This window comes from Pteropus vampyrus, unplaced genomic scaffold (assembly GCF_000151845.1).
Source record: "Pteropus vampyrus isolate Shadow unplaced genomic scaffold, Pvam_2.0 Scaffold48, whole genome shotgun sequence".
NCBI lineage: Eukaryota > Metazoa > Chordata > Mammalia > Chiroptera > Pteropodidae > Pteropus > Pteropus vampyrus.
In genome coordinates, this window is record NW_011888829.1 from 829502 (window position 1) to 846850 (window position 17349).

The 17349-nt window shown below is 45.3% G+C and overlaps 1 protein-coding gene across 1 annotated transcript in view; it reads right to left on the reverse strand.

Moving 5' to 3' along the window:
- The window catches only part of TMEM178B (transmembrane protein 178B), a 329105-nt gene extending 314352 nt beyond the window's left edge, over positions 1 to 14753 (reverse strand). Inside the window, exon 1 of the mRNA XM_011359475.2 lies at positions 14048 to 14753. Within this exon, the coding sequence (XP_011357777.1) occupies positions 14048 to 14429 (382 nt within the window). The 5' untranslated portion in view covers positions 14430 to 14753. The remainder of the gene's footprint in view (positions 1 to 14047) is intronic.
- Positions 14754 to 17349: the final 2596 nt, after the last annotated feature.

The window sequence follows — 17349 nt, forward strand, 5'->3', positions numbered from 1 at the left end:
CTTCAAACCCTATGTGAGGTGGCTCTTAACTTCTCTGACATCATACCCTGCACTTGCTCCCCCTAGCCATTCTGTAATCATTGTCCTCTCTCCAGCATTCTAGCCATTCCCCCAGTGAGGCCCACTGCCCTTGCTACTCCCTCTGGGTAGTTCAGAGGGAACAGCTAATTCCCCCATGTCCATCAGCTCTTTACTCAAAAGTCACCTTCTCTGTGAGGTCCTCCCTTACCCTCCATATATATTTGATCCTGCCTTCACATTTCCTTCCTATCCCTTTCCATGCTTTCTTTTTTATCCTTAGCATCAATCACTGCCTAATAGATCACATATTTTATTTATTTACCTTTTTATCACGTCACCAGAATATAAACACCACATGGGCAGGGGGTTTTGCATATAGGGCAATATTGTACTCTAAGGTCCTAGGATAAATCCTGACACGTAAGTATTCACCAAATATTTGTTGAGTAAATGAATATGCAATCTGTGTAATTTACTCATGCATCATGAAGGAGAAGCCCAGAATAGAAACTGTTACCCAACTATCCTCTCTCAATCCTCTCTCATATTCCTAGGAACTCACCTGTACATAAGTACCCTCAGCTCAGGTAGGACCTGGACTCTATGTGTTCACAGCCTTCAAGTTAAGAACCTGAGCCCAAAAGCTTTGTGTTGTCTTCTGTACGTTTCTAGCACCCTCCAACCCCACCCATATCACTCTGTGTTTGGGACCCCACACCTTTCCCAACTCCTCACTGATGCTGTAAGCAAGCTCACTGAGGTCTCTTAAAAAAAAGTGTTCAGATTACAAGAATATTTTTATGTTAATAGGACAAACAAGAACAACTATAATCTACTAGTGTTTGAGGCTAAAGAAATCAATTCTGTATTTCTCCATCTGGGAATTCTTCTATTAAAACAAACTGAAATTGTTTTCGATTCAGCTCTAATGGTAGACACAAAACCTCCTAGATTGTGTGTTTAGGCTGTTAAAGTCTTTGTTGTAGGACTCAACACCTTCAGAGAGTCCGTTTCTTCCTCCTAAATAATAAGGATCTCAATACAAGGATATCATCATTGTTGTTCCTAAATGCACTTCACTATCTTCTGTGGGGGCTTGTAGTGGGATAAGACAATCTATCTTCTGTGAAGAAGCCATTATGGTCTCTGATGCATCTCCCTTTTTAGCAGCTTATTGATCTACGAGCGCCCAGCCAGCCACCACACCACTACGGATATGTGTGATAAAAGCTGATCCAGGCATGCTGCTGGCATAGGAGCATAAAAGTCCTTCTTTGAAATATTAACAATTCTGCTGACCCAAAGAGATGAAATGCCACCTTCCAGTATGAAATAAACCTCTGGATTCCTATAGATTATAAAGTAAACATATATGACAAGAGACAATTTTCTAAGGTAAGGGTTGCCCACCATTTTATGAGACTCACATTACTATATAACTCATCATACTTTTTATAGTTACTTTTTACAGCTAAATCCAGCTCTTTAAAACAACAATTTAGTTGGGATTCCTACCTGATGGTTACTATTGATTGTACAGTCTGAATTTTTATCTGTAGCACTTTATACAACTTGGGCAGAAGGTGCTGGAATTCAGTTTTCTAGCTTAAACCCAGCATAGTCTTAACTAATATAGATCCAGGCATTACAGTGGCCATGGAAATGTTCCCTAGATATGAATCGGTTATTCAACCTAGTTTAGCGAGCCAAGCAATGCAGCTACATCTATATTTACCTGCTAAAACCAAAAGAATCACTCTCCTTTTCGAATGAGAGAGCAATGGGCTCTGCTCTTCAGAGATTGTGGGGCTAGAGGAGTCCTTAAAACCTTCACTGTGAGATGACCCAGCCTGTACAACAGTCACCGTCATTTTGGAAGAAAATCTACTTCTCTTTGGGACCCTAAGGAGTAACTATCTCTCTCATCCGTTGTTGAACTGGGACTCGGTGGTCTTCATAAGCAAAGATGCACTGTTTGACCCTCATGCCTTTCTGTCCCCACATCCCCCTGTAGGGGACATATGTTTTCTGTAAGCAATGCTGCTCCCCAACCACAGTGGGGTCAGACATGTCAGATCATTGGAGACAGATATTTGCCATGTTTTCTCAGCATCACTGACCCACTCCTATTGAAAATCATGAACGATAAACTGAGGTATGAACGAAAGAGGAGACAGTTACAGAAGGCACAGTCTGTGATTTCTGGTCATTATCAGACCAAAATCACTCTCAGGAAATTTGAGGAAGCTTCCTTACATAAACAGTTGAGAGGGAGGCTTCATGGAGCTAGCCTGAAGACATTCCTGATGACAAACATTGAGAAAGTTGGAAAAAGGTTCTAAGGGATTGGTCAGATATTACAGACCAGCGGTAAACTGGGAAATCCTGATATCTATGATGGGAACAAGAAATAAAGGTAGACTTCTCTTTGTTCAATATATTATGAGTGGGAAGATCAGCCTAGGAAATGCATGAAGAGGAGAGAAAGTGGGCAAGATCATAATGAAGAGGCCTAACCAGGAAAAATGGAATAGTCCCCACTCGAAATTCTCATCTTGTGAATCAGAAATATGGGTGCTTTAAGGAAATGTAAACCTTAACAAAGGAAATAAATTGAAGTTTATCACATGCATTAAAGAACAATTCTCAGCAGGCTTCCTGTTAATAGAGAGTCTCCCTAGTCCAATGAAATTATGGCTCTTTGTTAAATAACATTTCCAGATTGACTGCATTAACTGAGATAAACCTTCATTCATTCAATAAATATGGATTAAATACCTATTATGGCCCATGCATTATGCAAAACACTGCAGGTAAAATAAATGAATAAGAAATGGTCCAAAAATAGTTTCAAAAAGAAAAACATATGGAGAAACAAAATGTCACTGATGCTAGGAAGGGAGTATGTTTGGTGTGTGACAAAGGGCTAAGGAGGAAGAAGGCAGCTCTACCTGGGAAATGGGGGGTGAGAGAACACCAAGCAAGAGTAGGAGGAGGGGCCGGAAGCTGGTTCCTAAAGGATAAGCAGGTGTCGGCCAGGCAGACTTGGGGTGGGGGTGGGAAGCAAGGACAGGGACTTCTAGGCAAAGGAAGAAGCTTCATAAGCAAAGAGTCCCAAGGCATAAAACAGCCTGTTCAGGGGCCCAGAAGTCCTTCATCGGGGCTGGAGGAGAGTGTGCTGGTGTGGAGAAGCATACACAAAAGGATGAGAGAGATAGATGGGGCCAGCGACACTGCCAGAGACACTGCCAGACCCGTGGGGCCTTACGTGCCAAGTGAAGATGATGGACCTTATCCTGACTGATGGGCCGTGGGGAGCCACTGACGGATTTTGACCAAGCTATAACATGATTAGATTACATTTAGGAAAAAGCACTCTGAATGGAAAGTACCAACGAGAGATGAGATTAGAGAATGAGGAAACCAAACACAGAGTGCCTCAGGAGTACAGACGGTGGGGAGAGGAGCCTAAGTGCATCAGGAGTGAAGGTGACTTGTTCCCTGCTTGGAAGAGTAGGTAAGAGAGCCCCGAGGATGATGCTCAAGTTTCTGGTGAGGGCAGGTAGAGAGGCAGTGATCTCATTCCCCAAGATGGAAGAATGTGAAGGAGAAATGACTCTGAGGGGAAAAGAGAAACTAGGTTCTTCTAGACTCACAGAACATACAAGTGGAGACAACCAGTAGGTGAGATGTTTGGGTGGAGAGTGTGAACAAGAGATTCCCAGTGTGACAAGCCGTGAGCATCATGGAGTGAAAGTGGCCGTGGACGTGAATGAGATTGATCAAGGAGAGGGTGAAGGGTGAGATAAAGACGTGAGAAAGCAGAGCCAGCGAAGGAGAAAGAGTAAGGGCAGAGACAGAAGCAAATCCAGGAGAACGGAGCTAGAGGAGGAAGGGTTTTCAAGGAGAAGGAACAGTCCCAGCATGAGGACACAGAGTGGCAGGGGCTTGAAAACACTGAAGGTGAAGGAGAGGAAGAGAAGAAAGCCAGGCCAGAAGCAAGGCCACACCTGAAAAAAACCAGGGCCAAGCAAGATTACCTTCCGTTTCCTTTGCGTTAACACATTCGGGGAGGAGGAAGAGAGAGGGAGAGGCTGGAGACACAGGACAGCCTCTTCCAGAATGGAAGGCCATCCACCTACGGAGGTGCAGAAGTGCAACGTGCATCTACCTCCCCGCAGAGCATGATGAACAAAGCAGCTCCTCCACCTGGGAACTTTCAATGCCGGCCTCCTGCCCCGAGCCACATCTGAGCATCTTATCGGCCCTGTGGTTACTGAAATATCAGCTTGGAAATTTTTCTGCCTGAAAACCCCTGATATCGCTTGGAAATTTCATGATCCCTAGTAACTTCAGACAAAGCTCTGGTGTTTTAAAGCATCATCAGGTGAAAATGAAACCCTTGCTATCGTTCTGATGGGATTTTTCTGTTCCAGCTATAGCTAGTATAGAGTGGGAACATATCACTATGCTAAAGTTACCCTCATAATTTTAAGAATAAAGAATCGAAAAATAATTCATCAATCGGAAAGTTACTTAAAGTTTTACTAACATTCTCAACTCCGTTTCAAGAGTGTTATAAAAACTGCTTAAGAAGTACAATCCTGATTCCTTCTTAGCTTTTCCTTTCCTGGTTCCTGCCGAGTTCTTCCCCTGGATTCAAATGCCTTCCCAGATGTTTGCGCTCAGTCTCTGGTTTGCCTCACACCCTCTCTGTCTCCATGTCTGATCTATTTTAAGTTCAATGTCTGATTAAGGTAATTGGCAGGGTAGCTGTAGGTGACCTTTCTGGGCCTTGGAATTCTTGGTTTTTCCATAAATTGCAGGAAATTTACAAATTTACTGACTTGTACATTAGTCTCTATCTCAGAAATAAATCATTGTAAAGCCCTAACTTCCTCCTCTTACGTCATATCAAAAGGGAATAAACACAATTTTATTCTTCCCAAACCCTTCCCCCATGAGCTACTGTCAGTGAAAACTGCTGGCTATGGTTAACTGATTCTCTTCTCCGCTAAATGCCTCTTGCTACTGCTTACAAAAGTCAGTCATAGAATGCCTCAAAGACACAGTTTTCCAAGAATTTTCCTTAAAGAACCTACCTCCTGCACACTGAATGGTATAGTCTGAAAAAAATTTTAACTCTTGTGTAAGAATTGTAAAAACCTTCCACACAGCTTGAGTGTGGATGCATGTGCGTGCCCTATTTGCATCAGATTTCTGTTTGTTTTTTAAGAAATAAAGTATCACGAATGATTTTAAAGCACCTTCCCAATTTCATCTTTCCATCTTGAGAAAAGTAAATATCATCCTTCATTTTGTGTTTATCGGTCCCATGCATATTTTTATAAATACAATGCAAATACATTTCCATAAACAATATCGAATGTCATTTGATGTTTTTGAGCTTCATATAAATGGCATCACAGTCTACATTTAATTCTGCACACTGATTTTTTCACTCAAATTTTATGTTTATCCACTTGGAAACATATAGATCTAGTATATATATTTTCAATATATGATGTTGGCTTCCTTTGTACGAATATGCCATATTGCATTATCGGTCTTCCTATTAATGGACCCTTAAGCTTTTCCTTTTTTGTTTATTTACTTATTTTGCAGCTACAAACAGTCGTGCCTTGGACATTCTTGAATGTGTTTCAGATACTCATGTGCGGATTGCCAGGAGGAGAAGTGCCAGGCTGCAAGGTACACACATCTTCAGCCTCAGAAGGTAGCATCCAGCTGTGTCCCAGCATTGTGTCAGGTGACACACAGAAGCATACGAGCTCAGAGCTTCTTTAAGATAAAAACAACCCTGTTCTATCCAGGTCTGGGAAATACTCCAGGCCCTTGGGGAACAGGAGCTGTGTTTGCCTAAACAGAATTGCTATTATAAAGATGAAGAGGAATCCAAGGCAAAGCTAAATGAGACAGACTCTAGAGCAAACGACGCACCCAACGGGGTGAGGTTCGGCAGACAGAACAGCAGAGCATCTGAAAACTCAGGAAATGATACAAATTTATGAAGATGACCTAATATAAAGTAAATTGCTTTTTCTTGGCAAAATATTTTGACGCCAAAAAAAAAAAAATCAATTGAAATACTTCAGACACTGTAGTCTCCCATAAAAACAGCAAATCTGTGAAACTTCTTTGAAAGTGGCTTTACTCAGAATAAACATTACCTGTAACAGACTGCCAGTGACTCCTGGAATGGACCTTTAAACATCATCTCTGTGTATGCAAATTTACAAAAAAATAAACTTTTTCATCCTTGAGTCACCTGTTCATTGCCTGACTTATATCACCGTTATTTTTAAATATTGCTGAATAGAATATCTCTGATATGGTTTATAAAACTCTGGTAGCAATGGCTGACTCTTGGGGATGAGCAGAAGGCAGACTAGACAAGTACTACCTTGTCAAAATTAATTACTGATTTTTAAAGGAGACTAAGACTTCACCTTATCAATCCACAGAAAACCTCTCTAAGTACATTGCCTGCTGCTGCAAAGCCTCCCCTGACCGCCCCAAAACTCAGAACTCACTCCAGCCCCCAGCATATAAATCTCTCAGAGCACCAACCCTGGGGCTTGTATCTGTTAGTCTCCTTGCACACTTGCTCCTTTTTTTCTCTCTCTTTGAAGACAGGAACTATGGATTTTACTCAAGGTCCTCTGCCCCGAACAATGTGCCTGACACAGTTGGCACTCAAGAGACATTTTTAGAATAAATACAGTGAAGTGTTCTTCATCACACAATAATTTTTAAATGATGCAAGAAATGTATTCATTACTTTTCCTTGTTTTATATGTTGGTGCTCTTTAAACTTCTTTTTTAGAAAAACAAAAGAAAGATATAACGTTCAAAAATGCTGAAACGTAAGCCCTATGAAGGCAAGAATTTTGTCTGTTTTAACTTCTGCATCCCAAGCATACTTGGGCTAGTGCCTAGCACGTAGTAGGTGCTCAACAAATGTATTGAATAAATGAAGATCCTTGGCTATAAAGTATTCTATACACTAACCAGTAATCCAGTTCTTTTACTAAATTTTAATATCTTTTTAATTTATTTATTTTAATTGTGGTAAAATGTACATAACATAAGATTTTAATCATTTTAACCGTTTTTAAGTGTACAGTTCAGTGGCATTTAGGACATTCACGTTTACTTTTTCCATTTAGTTTTTAATTATTTAACCCCAATCTGCTACACGGCACTGTAAATCCCCACGCAGGGGACGGGTGAGCTTGGCGGTGGCGCTGTGTGCTAGTAGGGGACCCGCCGCTCCCTTCCGCCGCTCCCTTCCGCCTCTTCCGTACACACCAGTGCCTGGGAGGCTCCCTTTGCAAATGTCTCTCTCTCTGTCTCTCCATCTTGCTCTCCTTCTCTCTCCTCCTTCCCCTGCTTTCCCTTCCCTCTCTTTTCACCTTCTCTCAGCCGTTGATCTGGTGTTTACCCTCTATGGCCTAAATTTAACTTTCTCATCAAGTGTTAGAGTATGAAAAGGCTTAAAGCTTATATAATCCAAACCCATTCTTTTACGTATGAAGAAACAAAGTCCTTTAAAAGAATGTAGGCACTGTCTCAAAAACAGGAGACACCCAATGGAGATGGTAGAATAAATCTTCTGTCTACTTGCCCGCCAAGCCCTGCAGGCCCTCCTCTGAGTACTGCTCTGGGTAAGCAGTCTGAAAAGTATCTGCATCTGAGTGAACATTGGTGATTACTGTCTAATGTCTAGATGTACCTAGTTGTGGGTGTGGGGGGGTGTGTGTGTACATAGGTGTGGGTGTGCATAGTGTGGGTGTGCGTGTGCATGCGTGTATGTGTGTGTGTGTGTGTGTGTGAGAAGGGTCAAACTAACCCGAGTGTGTTTCGAATTCTGCCTGAAGGCCTAGGAGCACCTACTAATAGCAGAGAGGGAGAAAATATTTTTATCTGACAATCCAAAGTGGAATATACCGAATCAATCCTCTAATTGATCCTCACCAACCCTACAGTAAAAGAATAAATTAACCGACCTTCTTGGACAGAAACAAAGCTCTTGACTTTGTTGATTCACTAAGAGGAGCTCAGCCCTGAGTTCCCTGACCAGTTGGTTCCTGATCCAGTTGACAAAGACATGACCATGACCTCCCGAGGAACAGCCTGATCCAGCTCCACATGACAACGAACCTGGGAATCCTGAGCTAGAATGTTAGCGCCCTTCGGACAGGAACCACATCGTGCCTCTTCCTTCTCCACCAACACCCAGCAGAGGGCTCAGCACACAGCAGGTGCTCAAAACACATCTCTCTACCCCGTCCTCTCTCCCTTCACACACACACAAGTTTGCCCATGGAGTCACAGGGCTCCTTCCATAAACGTCGGCTCTCACTGGTGAATTGTATTTCAGCATGACTGGGGAGGAGGAACGTGACTAAGAGTGAGCTTGCTTGTACATCTGGGCGTACATGTAACGTGTATGTACAGGGATGCACACTATATATAAAGACCGTGGGTGTCTGCATGTGTTTGCTTGTGAGCAGGTAAAGCCCCTCTGTGTTATAAAACCAAAACTAATGGAACTATTTAATTTGGGGCTTACTTGTCCATGTTCCCCTTTGTGCTTCCTAAGGGCAAAGACACTCCGTGACACTCAGTACCCCACCTTATATTATACACTGATTAGTTTAGTAGATATTATTCTTATTCTGTATGTTTTTATTTATCGTCTGTCTCCCCACTGCCCCCAGAAGGTAAGCTTCACCATGATGCCTAGCCCCTAGGCACTCAGTAAATATTTGCAGGAGGCATGAGGATGTCCTTACGTCTATGACCTGAGCGTCTACCACAGTGAACAAAGTAAATACTCAAAACTCATATGAAAAAAATGTGGATGAGCTTCAGTCTGCAGATCTCAAAGCAGGATATGGGAACCACTTTAAAAGATCTTCATCCTCAGTGCTAAGGTGAAGTCCTCGAGTGGGTCTTACCTCAGTGATTCTAAAACCACTTCCTATTTTTCAATTTGAGGGATCAATATACCAGCCTCTTCTCCACCCAACTCTGCCCCAACAGACTCCATGGTGACAGGAGAGTGCCGTGGGCAAGTTCCCAAATCGGGAGCCAAAATTCGAATCCTGGCACTTTCATTTCCTTATCATAAGACCTGGCAAGTTAACTGACATTACTGTGCCTCCGTCTCCTCAAACTGTAGAACAGAAATAAAAATAAATAATAATGTCCACCTCAGAGCACTATCATGAAGAATAAAGTAGCTAATAATACGTAAAACTCTTAGAAGAGTGCCTGCCATCAAATTTGGCAATTATTATTACTAATCTTTCCCACCTAGTCAACTTTGCAAGTTACTTTGAATGGAGTTGAGAGAGAGAAAGAAGAGATGAAGAGAGAGCATGTGAGAATTCTGTGAGTCAAAGATGGAAAATTAGTAAAACATAGATTTAGCATAATTGACCATGAACTAAAACCTTTCACCCAAAACATTCAAGTAGCAAAGTTTCTTCAAGTGGAGGATAATATATTTAAATTTAAACCCAAGTTACCATGTTTAGTTACCCTCAGTTGAAACAAAGCCTGTGCTTATTCTTTTCAGAGGCCACAGGCCCCTCGTAGCATACTGTTCAACAGAACTTTCTGTGATGATGGGCAAACTCTCTAATCTGCATTGTCCAATATGATAGCCACTAACCACACATGGCTAGTGAGCATTTATAACGTGGCTGGTGCGACCAGTGAAATAAATTTTTAATTTTATTTAATTTTGGTTATTTTCAATTTAAATAGCCACACATGGCTACATCATGGGGCAGCATGGCTACCGGGGACAGGAATACACAAGCTCCTTGACTCCCAGTGCTCTGCTCCCTGCTCCTGGTCTGCTCCTCTTCCTCACCCCAGATATCAACACTCTCAAGGCTTAGGCGCTGTTTCACACCTCCGTGGCTATGCATATGCATACGGGTCCCTTTGCGGAAATGCCCTTCCCCTGCAGCCACCTCTAAATTTCATAAAAATCTTGTTTAGGTTTCATTTCCTTGAGGCAACTTTGCCTCGCCAACTCCCACCTTACCTCACTTTACTGCTAACACAATCTATCACTGCCTCCTCTGTGTGTCTCTGCATCTGTTTCTGTTGCTCTCATCATCTGCCTGTTGTCATTTATTCTCTGTGACACTAATAAACTATGGGAACTTTAAGGACAGGGTCTTACTCATCCTTTCATTCTAGTGAAGCACGCCCATCACATAATACATGTGCAGTAAATATTTGCTGAGTACATTATTAATTTGCGACTATGTACAATGTTTTATTAAAATAAGTTTCAGACTACTGACAACCACTCCATCATTATGGAAACTATATAAGTCAAATTCTATTATAAGGCCTATTATCAAACAATGAAGTTCTTACAGAGTCTCAGCTGAAGGTCTACTTATTTCAAGCCATTCAGTATAACATTTCAGTACTACTCAAAGAATATAAATGTTCCCTGGAACAAAATCCTACCTGTAGCTGTTTCTCCTAAGGGTCTGGAAGTCTCTTGGATTTCAGAAACTGATCCTGTCATTGATCTGTCCCCCAGTGCTTGCAGTGACTTACTAGGGAGACAGGGACGAGGTGGAAAAGTAAGAAGACAGAGGACCTGATTATGGATACGGTCACATGGAGATTCAAGGGTACTCTCTCCTTGCGACATCCTCTACCTAATCCTACCTCCAAAAAGGAAATAATTAAAATCTAAGCCAATGTGAAAAATAATGATTGTGGGTGATATGTCCATTCAGTGGCATATGTTATCCAAAAAAGTATTGTTTCCCTTATTCCTTAACAAAGCTTTTGCTCAAAAAATCTTGTTAAATTATATAGCATCTGTTAAGATATTAACCTGCTCTGAGAGCCACACTGGTTCATTGTTGTTTTTTTTAAATCACAATTTCCTGACTAATCCTTTATTTGGATTTCCACACATGTTCCTACAATTAGAATAAGCACTTGATGGATACACTTCTATGAACCCAATTTGTATGTGACATTTCCCAAGTAGCACACATCCAGCTGGTGGCTGTATTTTTAAAATGATTGTTTGTCCTGCCCTCCAGGAACTTACAATTGAATAAGATAAACAAATAAATACACAGTAACCAGAAATGCACATTTGTGGGTAAAATCATGGCAGCCAGGCACTGAAAAAAATGGATTTCAGAAAGAACATGAGCCCAAAGGACTTAATCTTCAAATCAAATATAGATTTGACTTTTGTTTTCTTATTAATTATGTGGTTTTGTTTTATTTAAAATGCACAAACAGCACATTTTGATGTAATGAACATTGATTTAATAAATGACTAAGTTCTTTGGGGCTGTATAACCATTTAGATAAATTTCTAATTTTCCCATAATATTGACAGGTTTTTAATAGTCTTTTCTCTGGTTTCTCTTTCCCCTTACCCAACACATATCTCCCAGAATTTTAATCTAAAACATTTCAAAGAAAGACAAAGCCCCAAGATATTTTTTAAGGCTGATAATGAATACTGAGAGATAAATATCTTCCCCTAAGATGCCCTAAATTTAAATAAAGGGATATTAATTTCATTTTTTAAACCTCTTTCTAAAATCTGCCAATCTAGGAAGAATACTGACTGATTAAGTCTAGAAATTACATTCCATATGTTATTAGAATGGCTAGTGAATTCTCCTAATATAAGATGCACTTATTTCCAAAATGTGTCTAGCACTGTTCAGAGAAGGAAGATCTGGCTTTCAAAGATTATGTTTTGAGATTAAAAATGAAAATAGTGACCTAAGTCTCTGAAGATCTGTAAGGCTGGCATTCCATCTATCTCAATAATACCTAACGAGAATGTCAAACGGTCAGAAACGGCCATGGTATGCGGGTGCTTGCCACTGACAGTGATTGCTGCATTTTGGGTGATGGGGAAGAGGATTTCCATTAGTTGAAGTGAAATACAATGCCCTGCCAGCTCTAGGTATCAGTGCATTCAATCCCCCTGCTGTGCCGTGTCCATTTTCTGTTTCTGCAATTAAAAATCAGTCAATACAAAGTCAAAATGTTGTACATTCCTCCCCTATCCCTTTCCCTGTCACTGTGTTTCCAGCTTCACCGGAAGAACATGTCACTATGGTAACCAATCCCTCTGGTGCACAGACCAAGTCAACCTTTCAAGCCGGATTGCCAAGCAGAGCAACATGAAATCAAAGGCCTCATTGCAACCACCAGAAGCCATGAATGCCATCCCCCTTTTTCAAAGTGGGGTTAATCATATGAGACGGAAGGACACCTGTCTTGTTCCAGGAGGCATTCAAGGAAGAAAATTCAAGAATGTCCTTCAGCAAGTCCTACCAGTTTTTGTCAGCCATTAGCAACATGAATTCTTCCCCACACTTCAACTAACTTCCTACCAATCCAATTTTTATGAAAGCAGAAAATGATGGATAAAACAACAACTTTATGAGTCTGAGAATCTGGAAACTGCTGTAAAGTCACCCACTGTCAGAAACGATGCTGCTTGCTCTTGTTTTCTTACTTCTAAATCCAAACTCAAATTGCTCTCTGAATTCTCTAATATCCCATACTTTTACAAAGTTGTAGAGCTCCAAATGGGTCATTCTGCTCTAGTAAGAGACTAACTAGGAAGCGGATGTGATGTTTGTAATATTAATACACTCAAAACTAAATCTGCTAAAATCCCTAGTCATTCTTAAGAACCTACAAAACATTAAGATAGACCTACCTCACCTCAATCTGAGTGACTACCCAGACCATACCCACTGCTTGTCATTCTTAAACAGTTGACATTTTTAATTAACAATTTTTCTGATCAATTTCAATATTTTTATAAGTCAAAGAACATCTGTTCTCACAAATTATATTTAAACAGCATTATACCTGCATTATAATATTAAATGATATTAAGAACTGTTTTCTATTTTGGCTTCGAAGATTACAGATAAGCAACATCATTTTTACCTTGCCATCATCATTTAATAGTTGAAGAGAATGAAATGGAGGGGGGAGAAAAAGAATCATAAAATCGCACCATATCTTCCAGGATGTAACTACCATAGAACACAACATAATCCCTCTTCCATGTATATCCAAACAGTATTTCAGTGGGTTAATGGAACAGGATGGTCCCAAAAGTATATATCATTCAAGACTTACAAATTGCATCAATAAGCAGACTTTTAAAAATGCATGTGATCGTATTAAAGTATCCAATAAAATTTTATCATTAGCAAATGCAGTTGTTTTTTTTTTCTGTTTTGGTACATGTCGGATATTTTGTACATAAGTTTTCTGAAAATAGTTTTTTTTCTTTCTGCACTGCCTACCTTGGTGTTACTTGAAGAACTACTTTTTTGTGCTAGTTAGAACCTGATAATATTCAATGCACACAAGTCACTTCCGACAACCTCTTTCTCAAAAGGAGAAATCAAGAATTGCAGTATGATGCTAGTGGCCAACAGGCTTTAAGCTGCAATAGGGCAGGATCTGTGATTTATTGATGTTTATATGACCAATGCCTGCACCATACTTGGTAGAGTATAGCACTTAGCAAACGTTTCTGGTATGAATAAGACCTTCTATCTGAGATGTTTTCCCCAATTTCCCTTGATGACCCAGTTCAACATCTAAAATAAAGATTAAACCTGGGAGTCTGTCTACCCCGACACATCGCTCTTAAAGGGATTCCTCTGCTAACAGCACAACATTGTAGATTCCCTTTCTTCTCAGAAACTGATGAAGCATTACCCTGGATAAAAACCCTGGACCATGATTCCTATGGAATCAAACGCAAGACAAGGGGCCGGGTCGGAGAGAGGTTAAGCCTCCGTAAGCAGCTACTGCGGGGCAAGTTCTACCCCTTCAAGGCTCGAGCGGGCCTGGATAACCTGACCTCCTGGAGCCGGGCGGCCTGGCAGGCTGCGGCCAGGCTAAGGAAAGAGACTGCTGCGAGGCCTAGGGGCGCGGGGCCCTCCGCGCTTACCTTTCCGAATGAGCGCGGCGATCTCGGGGTCGAAGCCCTGCCGGTGGCACTTCCTCCAGAGGCCCATGTTGGTGGAGTTGTACTGCCGGCTGCACTCGTCGGCGGGGCTCATGGCGAAGAGCTGCCGGCGATTCCGCGCGCGGAGGAGTTTGCCCTCCCAGCGGTCCAGGCGCGAGCGGCTCGCCCGCAGCGGCAAGTTGTTGTTGTTGTTGTAAATGAAGCCAGGGTCGACCCGGCGGGTGTTGAAGGCCTTGCACCTGTCCCTGTGCTTCCTGGCGTCCGTCTCGTACCAGTGGTCCGAGCAGATGGCCACGGCCAGCATGCCGAGGGCGCAGAGCGCTAGCGAGAGGCCCGTGTAGAGCAGTAACCTTCCGGCAGCCATGCCTCCGCTTGGCGGCTACACCATGGGCATGATCCGCCGCAGCCTCGCCTTCCCGACGCGCGCCCGGAACAAAGCGGCGGGCGGCGGAGCCAAGTGGGGAGGGGGACCGGAGGAGGACTCGCGGCGGCGCCCCCTTGGCCCCCACCTGCCGGTGCGCGGCCCAAGGACTGCGGGGATGGGGGCGGGCAGCCTACAAAGTTCTGATCCGGAGAGGCTCCGGCCAGCTCCTGGGCATCCTCCTCCTGGGCAGGTGCAGCCTCCGGCGGCGGCGAACCGGACAAGGCCACCTCCCGCCCCCTCCCGGCCCCACAGGAAGCAACTGCTCCGAACCGGCCCCGTCGGCACGCAGCCCGGCTTCGGGCGCCGCTGCCCTCCGGCCGGAAACTAACGCCAAGTGCCCTCAGCTGTGGCGGGGCTGCTGGGCTTTCTCTGTGCAGGGCGGCGACGGGACGCACTAGCCCGGCTTTCCTGGGGTGGGCTGGGAGTCAGGAGGAGCCGCTCGGCAACAGGAGGAACTGAAATGCCCGCGATGCGGCCGGCCAGAGAAGGAAGCCTCCAGATGTCAGGGCCGGCTGCCCCGAGTCCCGCCTAGGTCCCCCTCTCAGCGGCTCTCCCCCTTCCGGTCTGCAAGCGAAGAAAGGTTCCTCTCTGGGTCCGGTCTTTAAAAAAAATCTCCGTGCCCTGGTCACCAGCAGGTCCGCTGCCGGGTCTGGCCAGCGCGCAGCGCTCAGAGGCGGGCTTCCCGTGGGCGCACGGTCCCGGCCGACCCTTCGCCACGAGATCCCGGGTCGTCTGCCTCTGGCCTCGCCATGCAGGCTGCCCCTAGGCCGACGGGCGGTCACGCAGACGCCTTGAACGGACGAGCGGTGTCTGGGTCTTCGCCGACTGGGCGGCCGCTGCTGCGCGTTGGAGGGTGCACCCGCAGGCCACACGGCGCGGGGTGCGGAGCTGGGCGCACGGCGCCTTTCAACACCATGGACAGGTCGCAGGACCGCGGCGCACCGCCCACCCGGCAGCCAGCCCCTGGGGCGTCATGCGGGTCTTCCCAGCGCGGTTTTCTTCCCGGAGTGTCCACCCGGCCGCCCCCAGAACTCTCCCGCGACGCCGCCGCCGCCGCCTCACTTCATCTGGCTCCCGGGCAGCCCCGGGAACGTGCTGCCCAGGTGCAAAGAAAATGCTGCAGGCACCGAGGAAAACAGTGGCCCCGGCCTTTCAAAACAACCCGCCCCCTTCTCCCGCCACCTGAGCCCCGGCGCCCTAGCACCGCGTCTGCTCTGCCCAACTGGGGTCAGCCGCTCTCAGACTGCACCATTTTCTTCGCAGCCCACCCAGGGCCGAGATGTCGGCTCACTCGGCAGCGTGCAGAGAATCCGGTCCCTGCCTGGGCATCCCACCATCAGGCTCCCGGAGCCCGGGGGTCTCCGAGGTGAATGGGGCGAGGGTGGGGGAGGGAGGCTGGGTCGCTGTGCTTCCCCTCCCCGTCTCCTCTTCTAGCCGCGGCGACTCCGGGGCCTCGCGGACTCGGCGGGTGCTGAGCAGCGGGAGCCCAGGCTGCGCCCGGGGGGCTCGGGAAATCGCCTGGCCCGGGTGCGGGCGCCCGAGGAAGCCGCTGCCGCGCTCTCTCGCTCGGGCGCCGGGCGCTGCAGCCTTGGCTAAAACCCACAGACGAGAACACGGAGCGCGCAGCCAAAAGCTAGTGATGTCATCCGTGCAACGTGAGCCTCATCTCTTATTTTTCTAGCCTCCTTAAAGATAAACGGCACCATTTTCCAAGCACGAACTAAGCCTCATTCTTTGACCAGGCAAGTCAATGGTGTCTAGGTAGGTATGTGCCCAACCACATCCATATTAATGCACATATACATATATGTGGCGTGTCGCATGTTTACATGCATTATTATAAATTTAGGGATGTTGCCTCCATCTCCTGTTCATTTCTTTTCGGTGGTGGAAAAATCCCTCAAATCGGCCGCAGTTCTTTAAAGAAAAGACTGTTTATTGCGGAGTTGCCATTCAGAGGGGCTTGAGGAAGTTCGCTGCGTCCCCTTTGGTCTCTGCTGTCTTGGATTGTATTTTATCTTTGTTTTCCCCTAGAAAGCCACAGGCACTGTCTTGCTAGCTGCAGGCGTTTGCGCCCGGGGCTGAGTGCGTCCGCAGGGTTATCACCGCCAGCCAGTCCAGCCCCACGCCAGCACCAGACACCCGGACACACACCCACCTCCAGCTCCCTCCTCAGCAGGAAAAGAAAAAAGAAAATTGACTGATGCTTTCAAGACAAGAGGAAGAACATTTTAATGGGGGAGGGGTGTGATTAATAGATATTTTGAAAACGCTTGGGGGCTCGCGCTTTGAGGAGAGGTGGGGTTCAATAAAACCTGGGTGCGGGAGTTGTCTTTATCTGGGTGGCGGCTGGATTTAGGCTGTGCGGGGGCTCTGGGAGGTAGTGTGGGCCCCAGACCTCGCGCGCGTGGGCCGCAGGCGAGCCCGGCTTCATCCCACCACCCCACTCACGTGAGACAGCGCAGCAAAGGCCGGGAGCCTCCCTCCCAAGTTGAAATCCTAGGTATTTCACTCTAACGCTCACCCCACATTTTCACCCTCACTCCAAAGTCGAGAGTCTGCACTGCCACGTAAAGAGCTGCCCTGGGAGGGGGGCGTCCTGCACCCTACTTTGCACACAGGGCCTGCAAGCCAAAATGAGCGCACCTCCACCATATTCTTTTTGTCTTTTTCCTCCTTCCTGCATTTTGAAAATCGCCAACGAGGTGTTTCAGTGCCATCTAGTGGGGGAGGGGCGTGCTTCGCTTTTGTCCCTGGATGCTGCAACGGGATTTGCTGAACGGACAGCAGAGCCCGGGTATGCCCGCTCCGTTCTTGGATGCCCGGCTGGTCGAGGGGTTGTCGTCATGTGCCCTTTGCC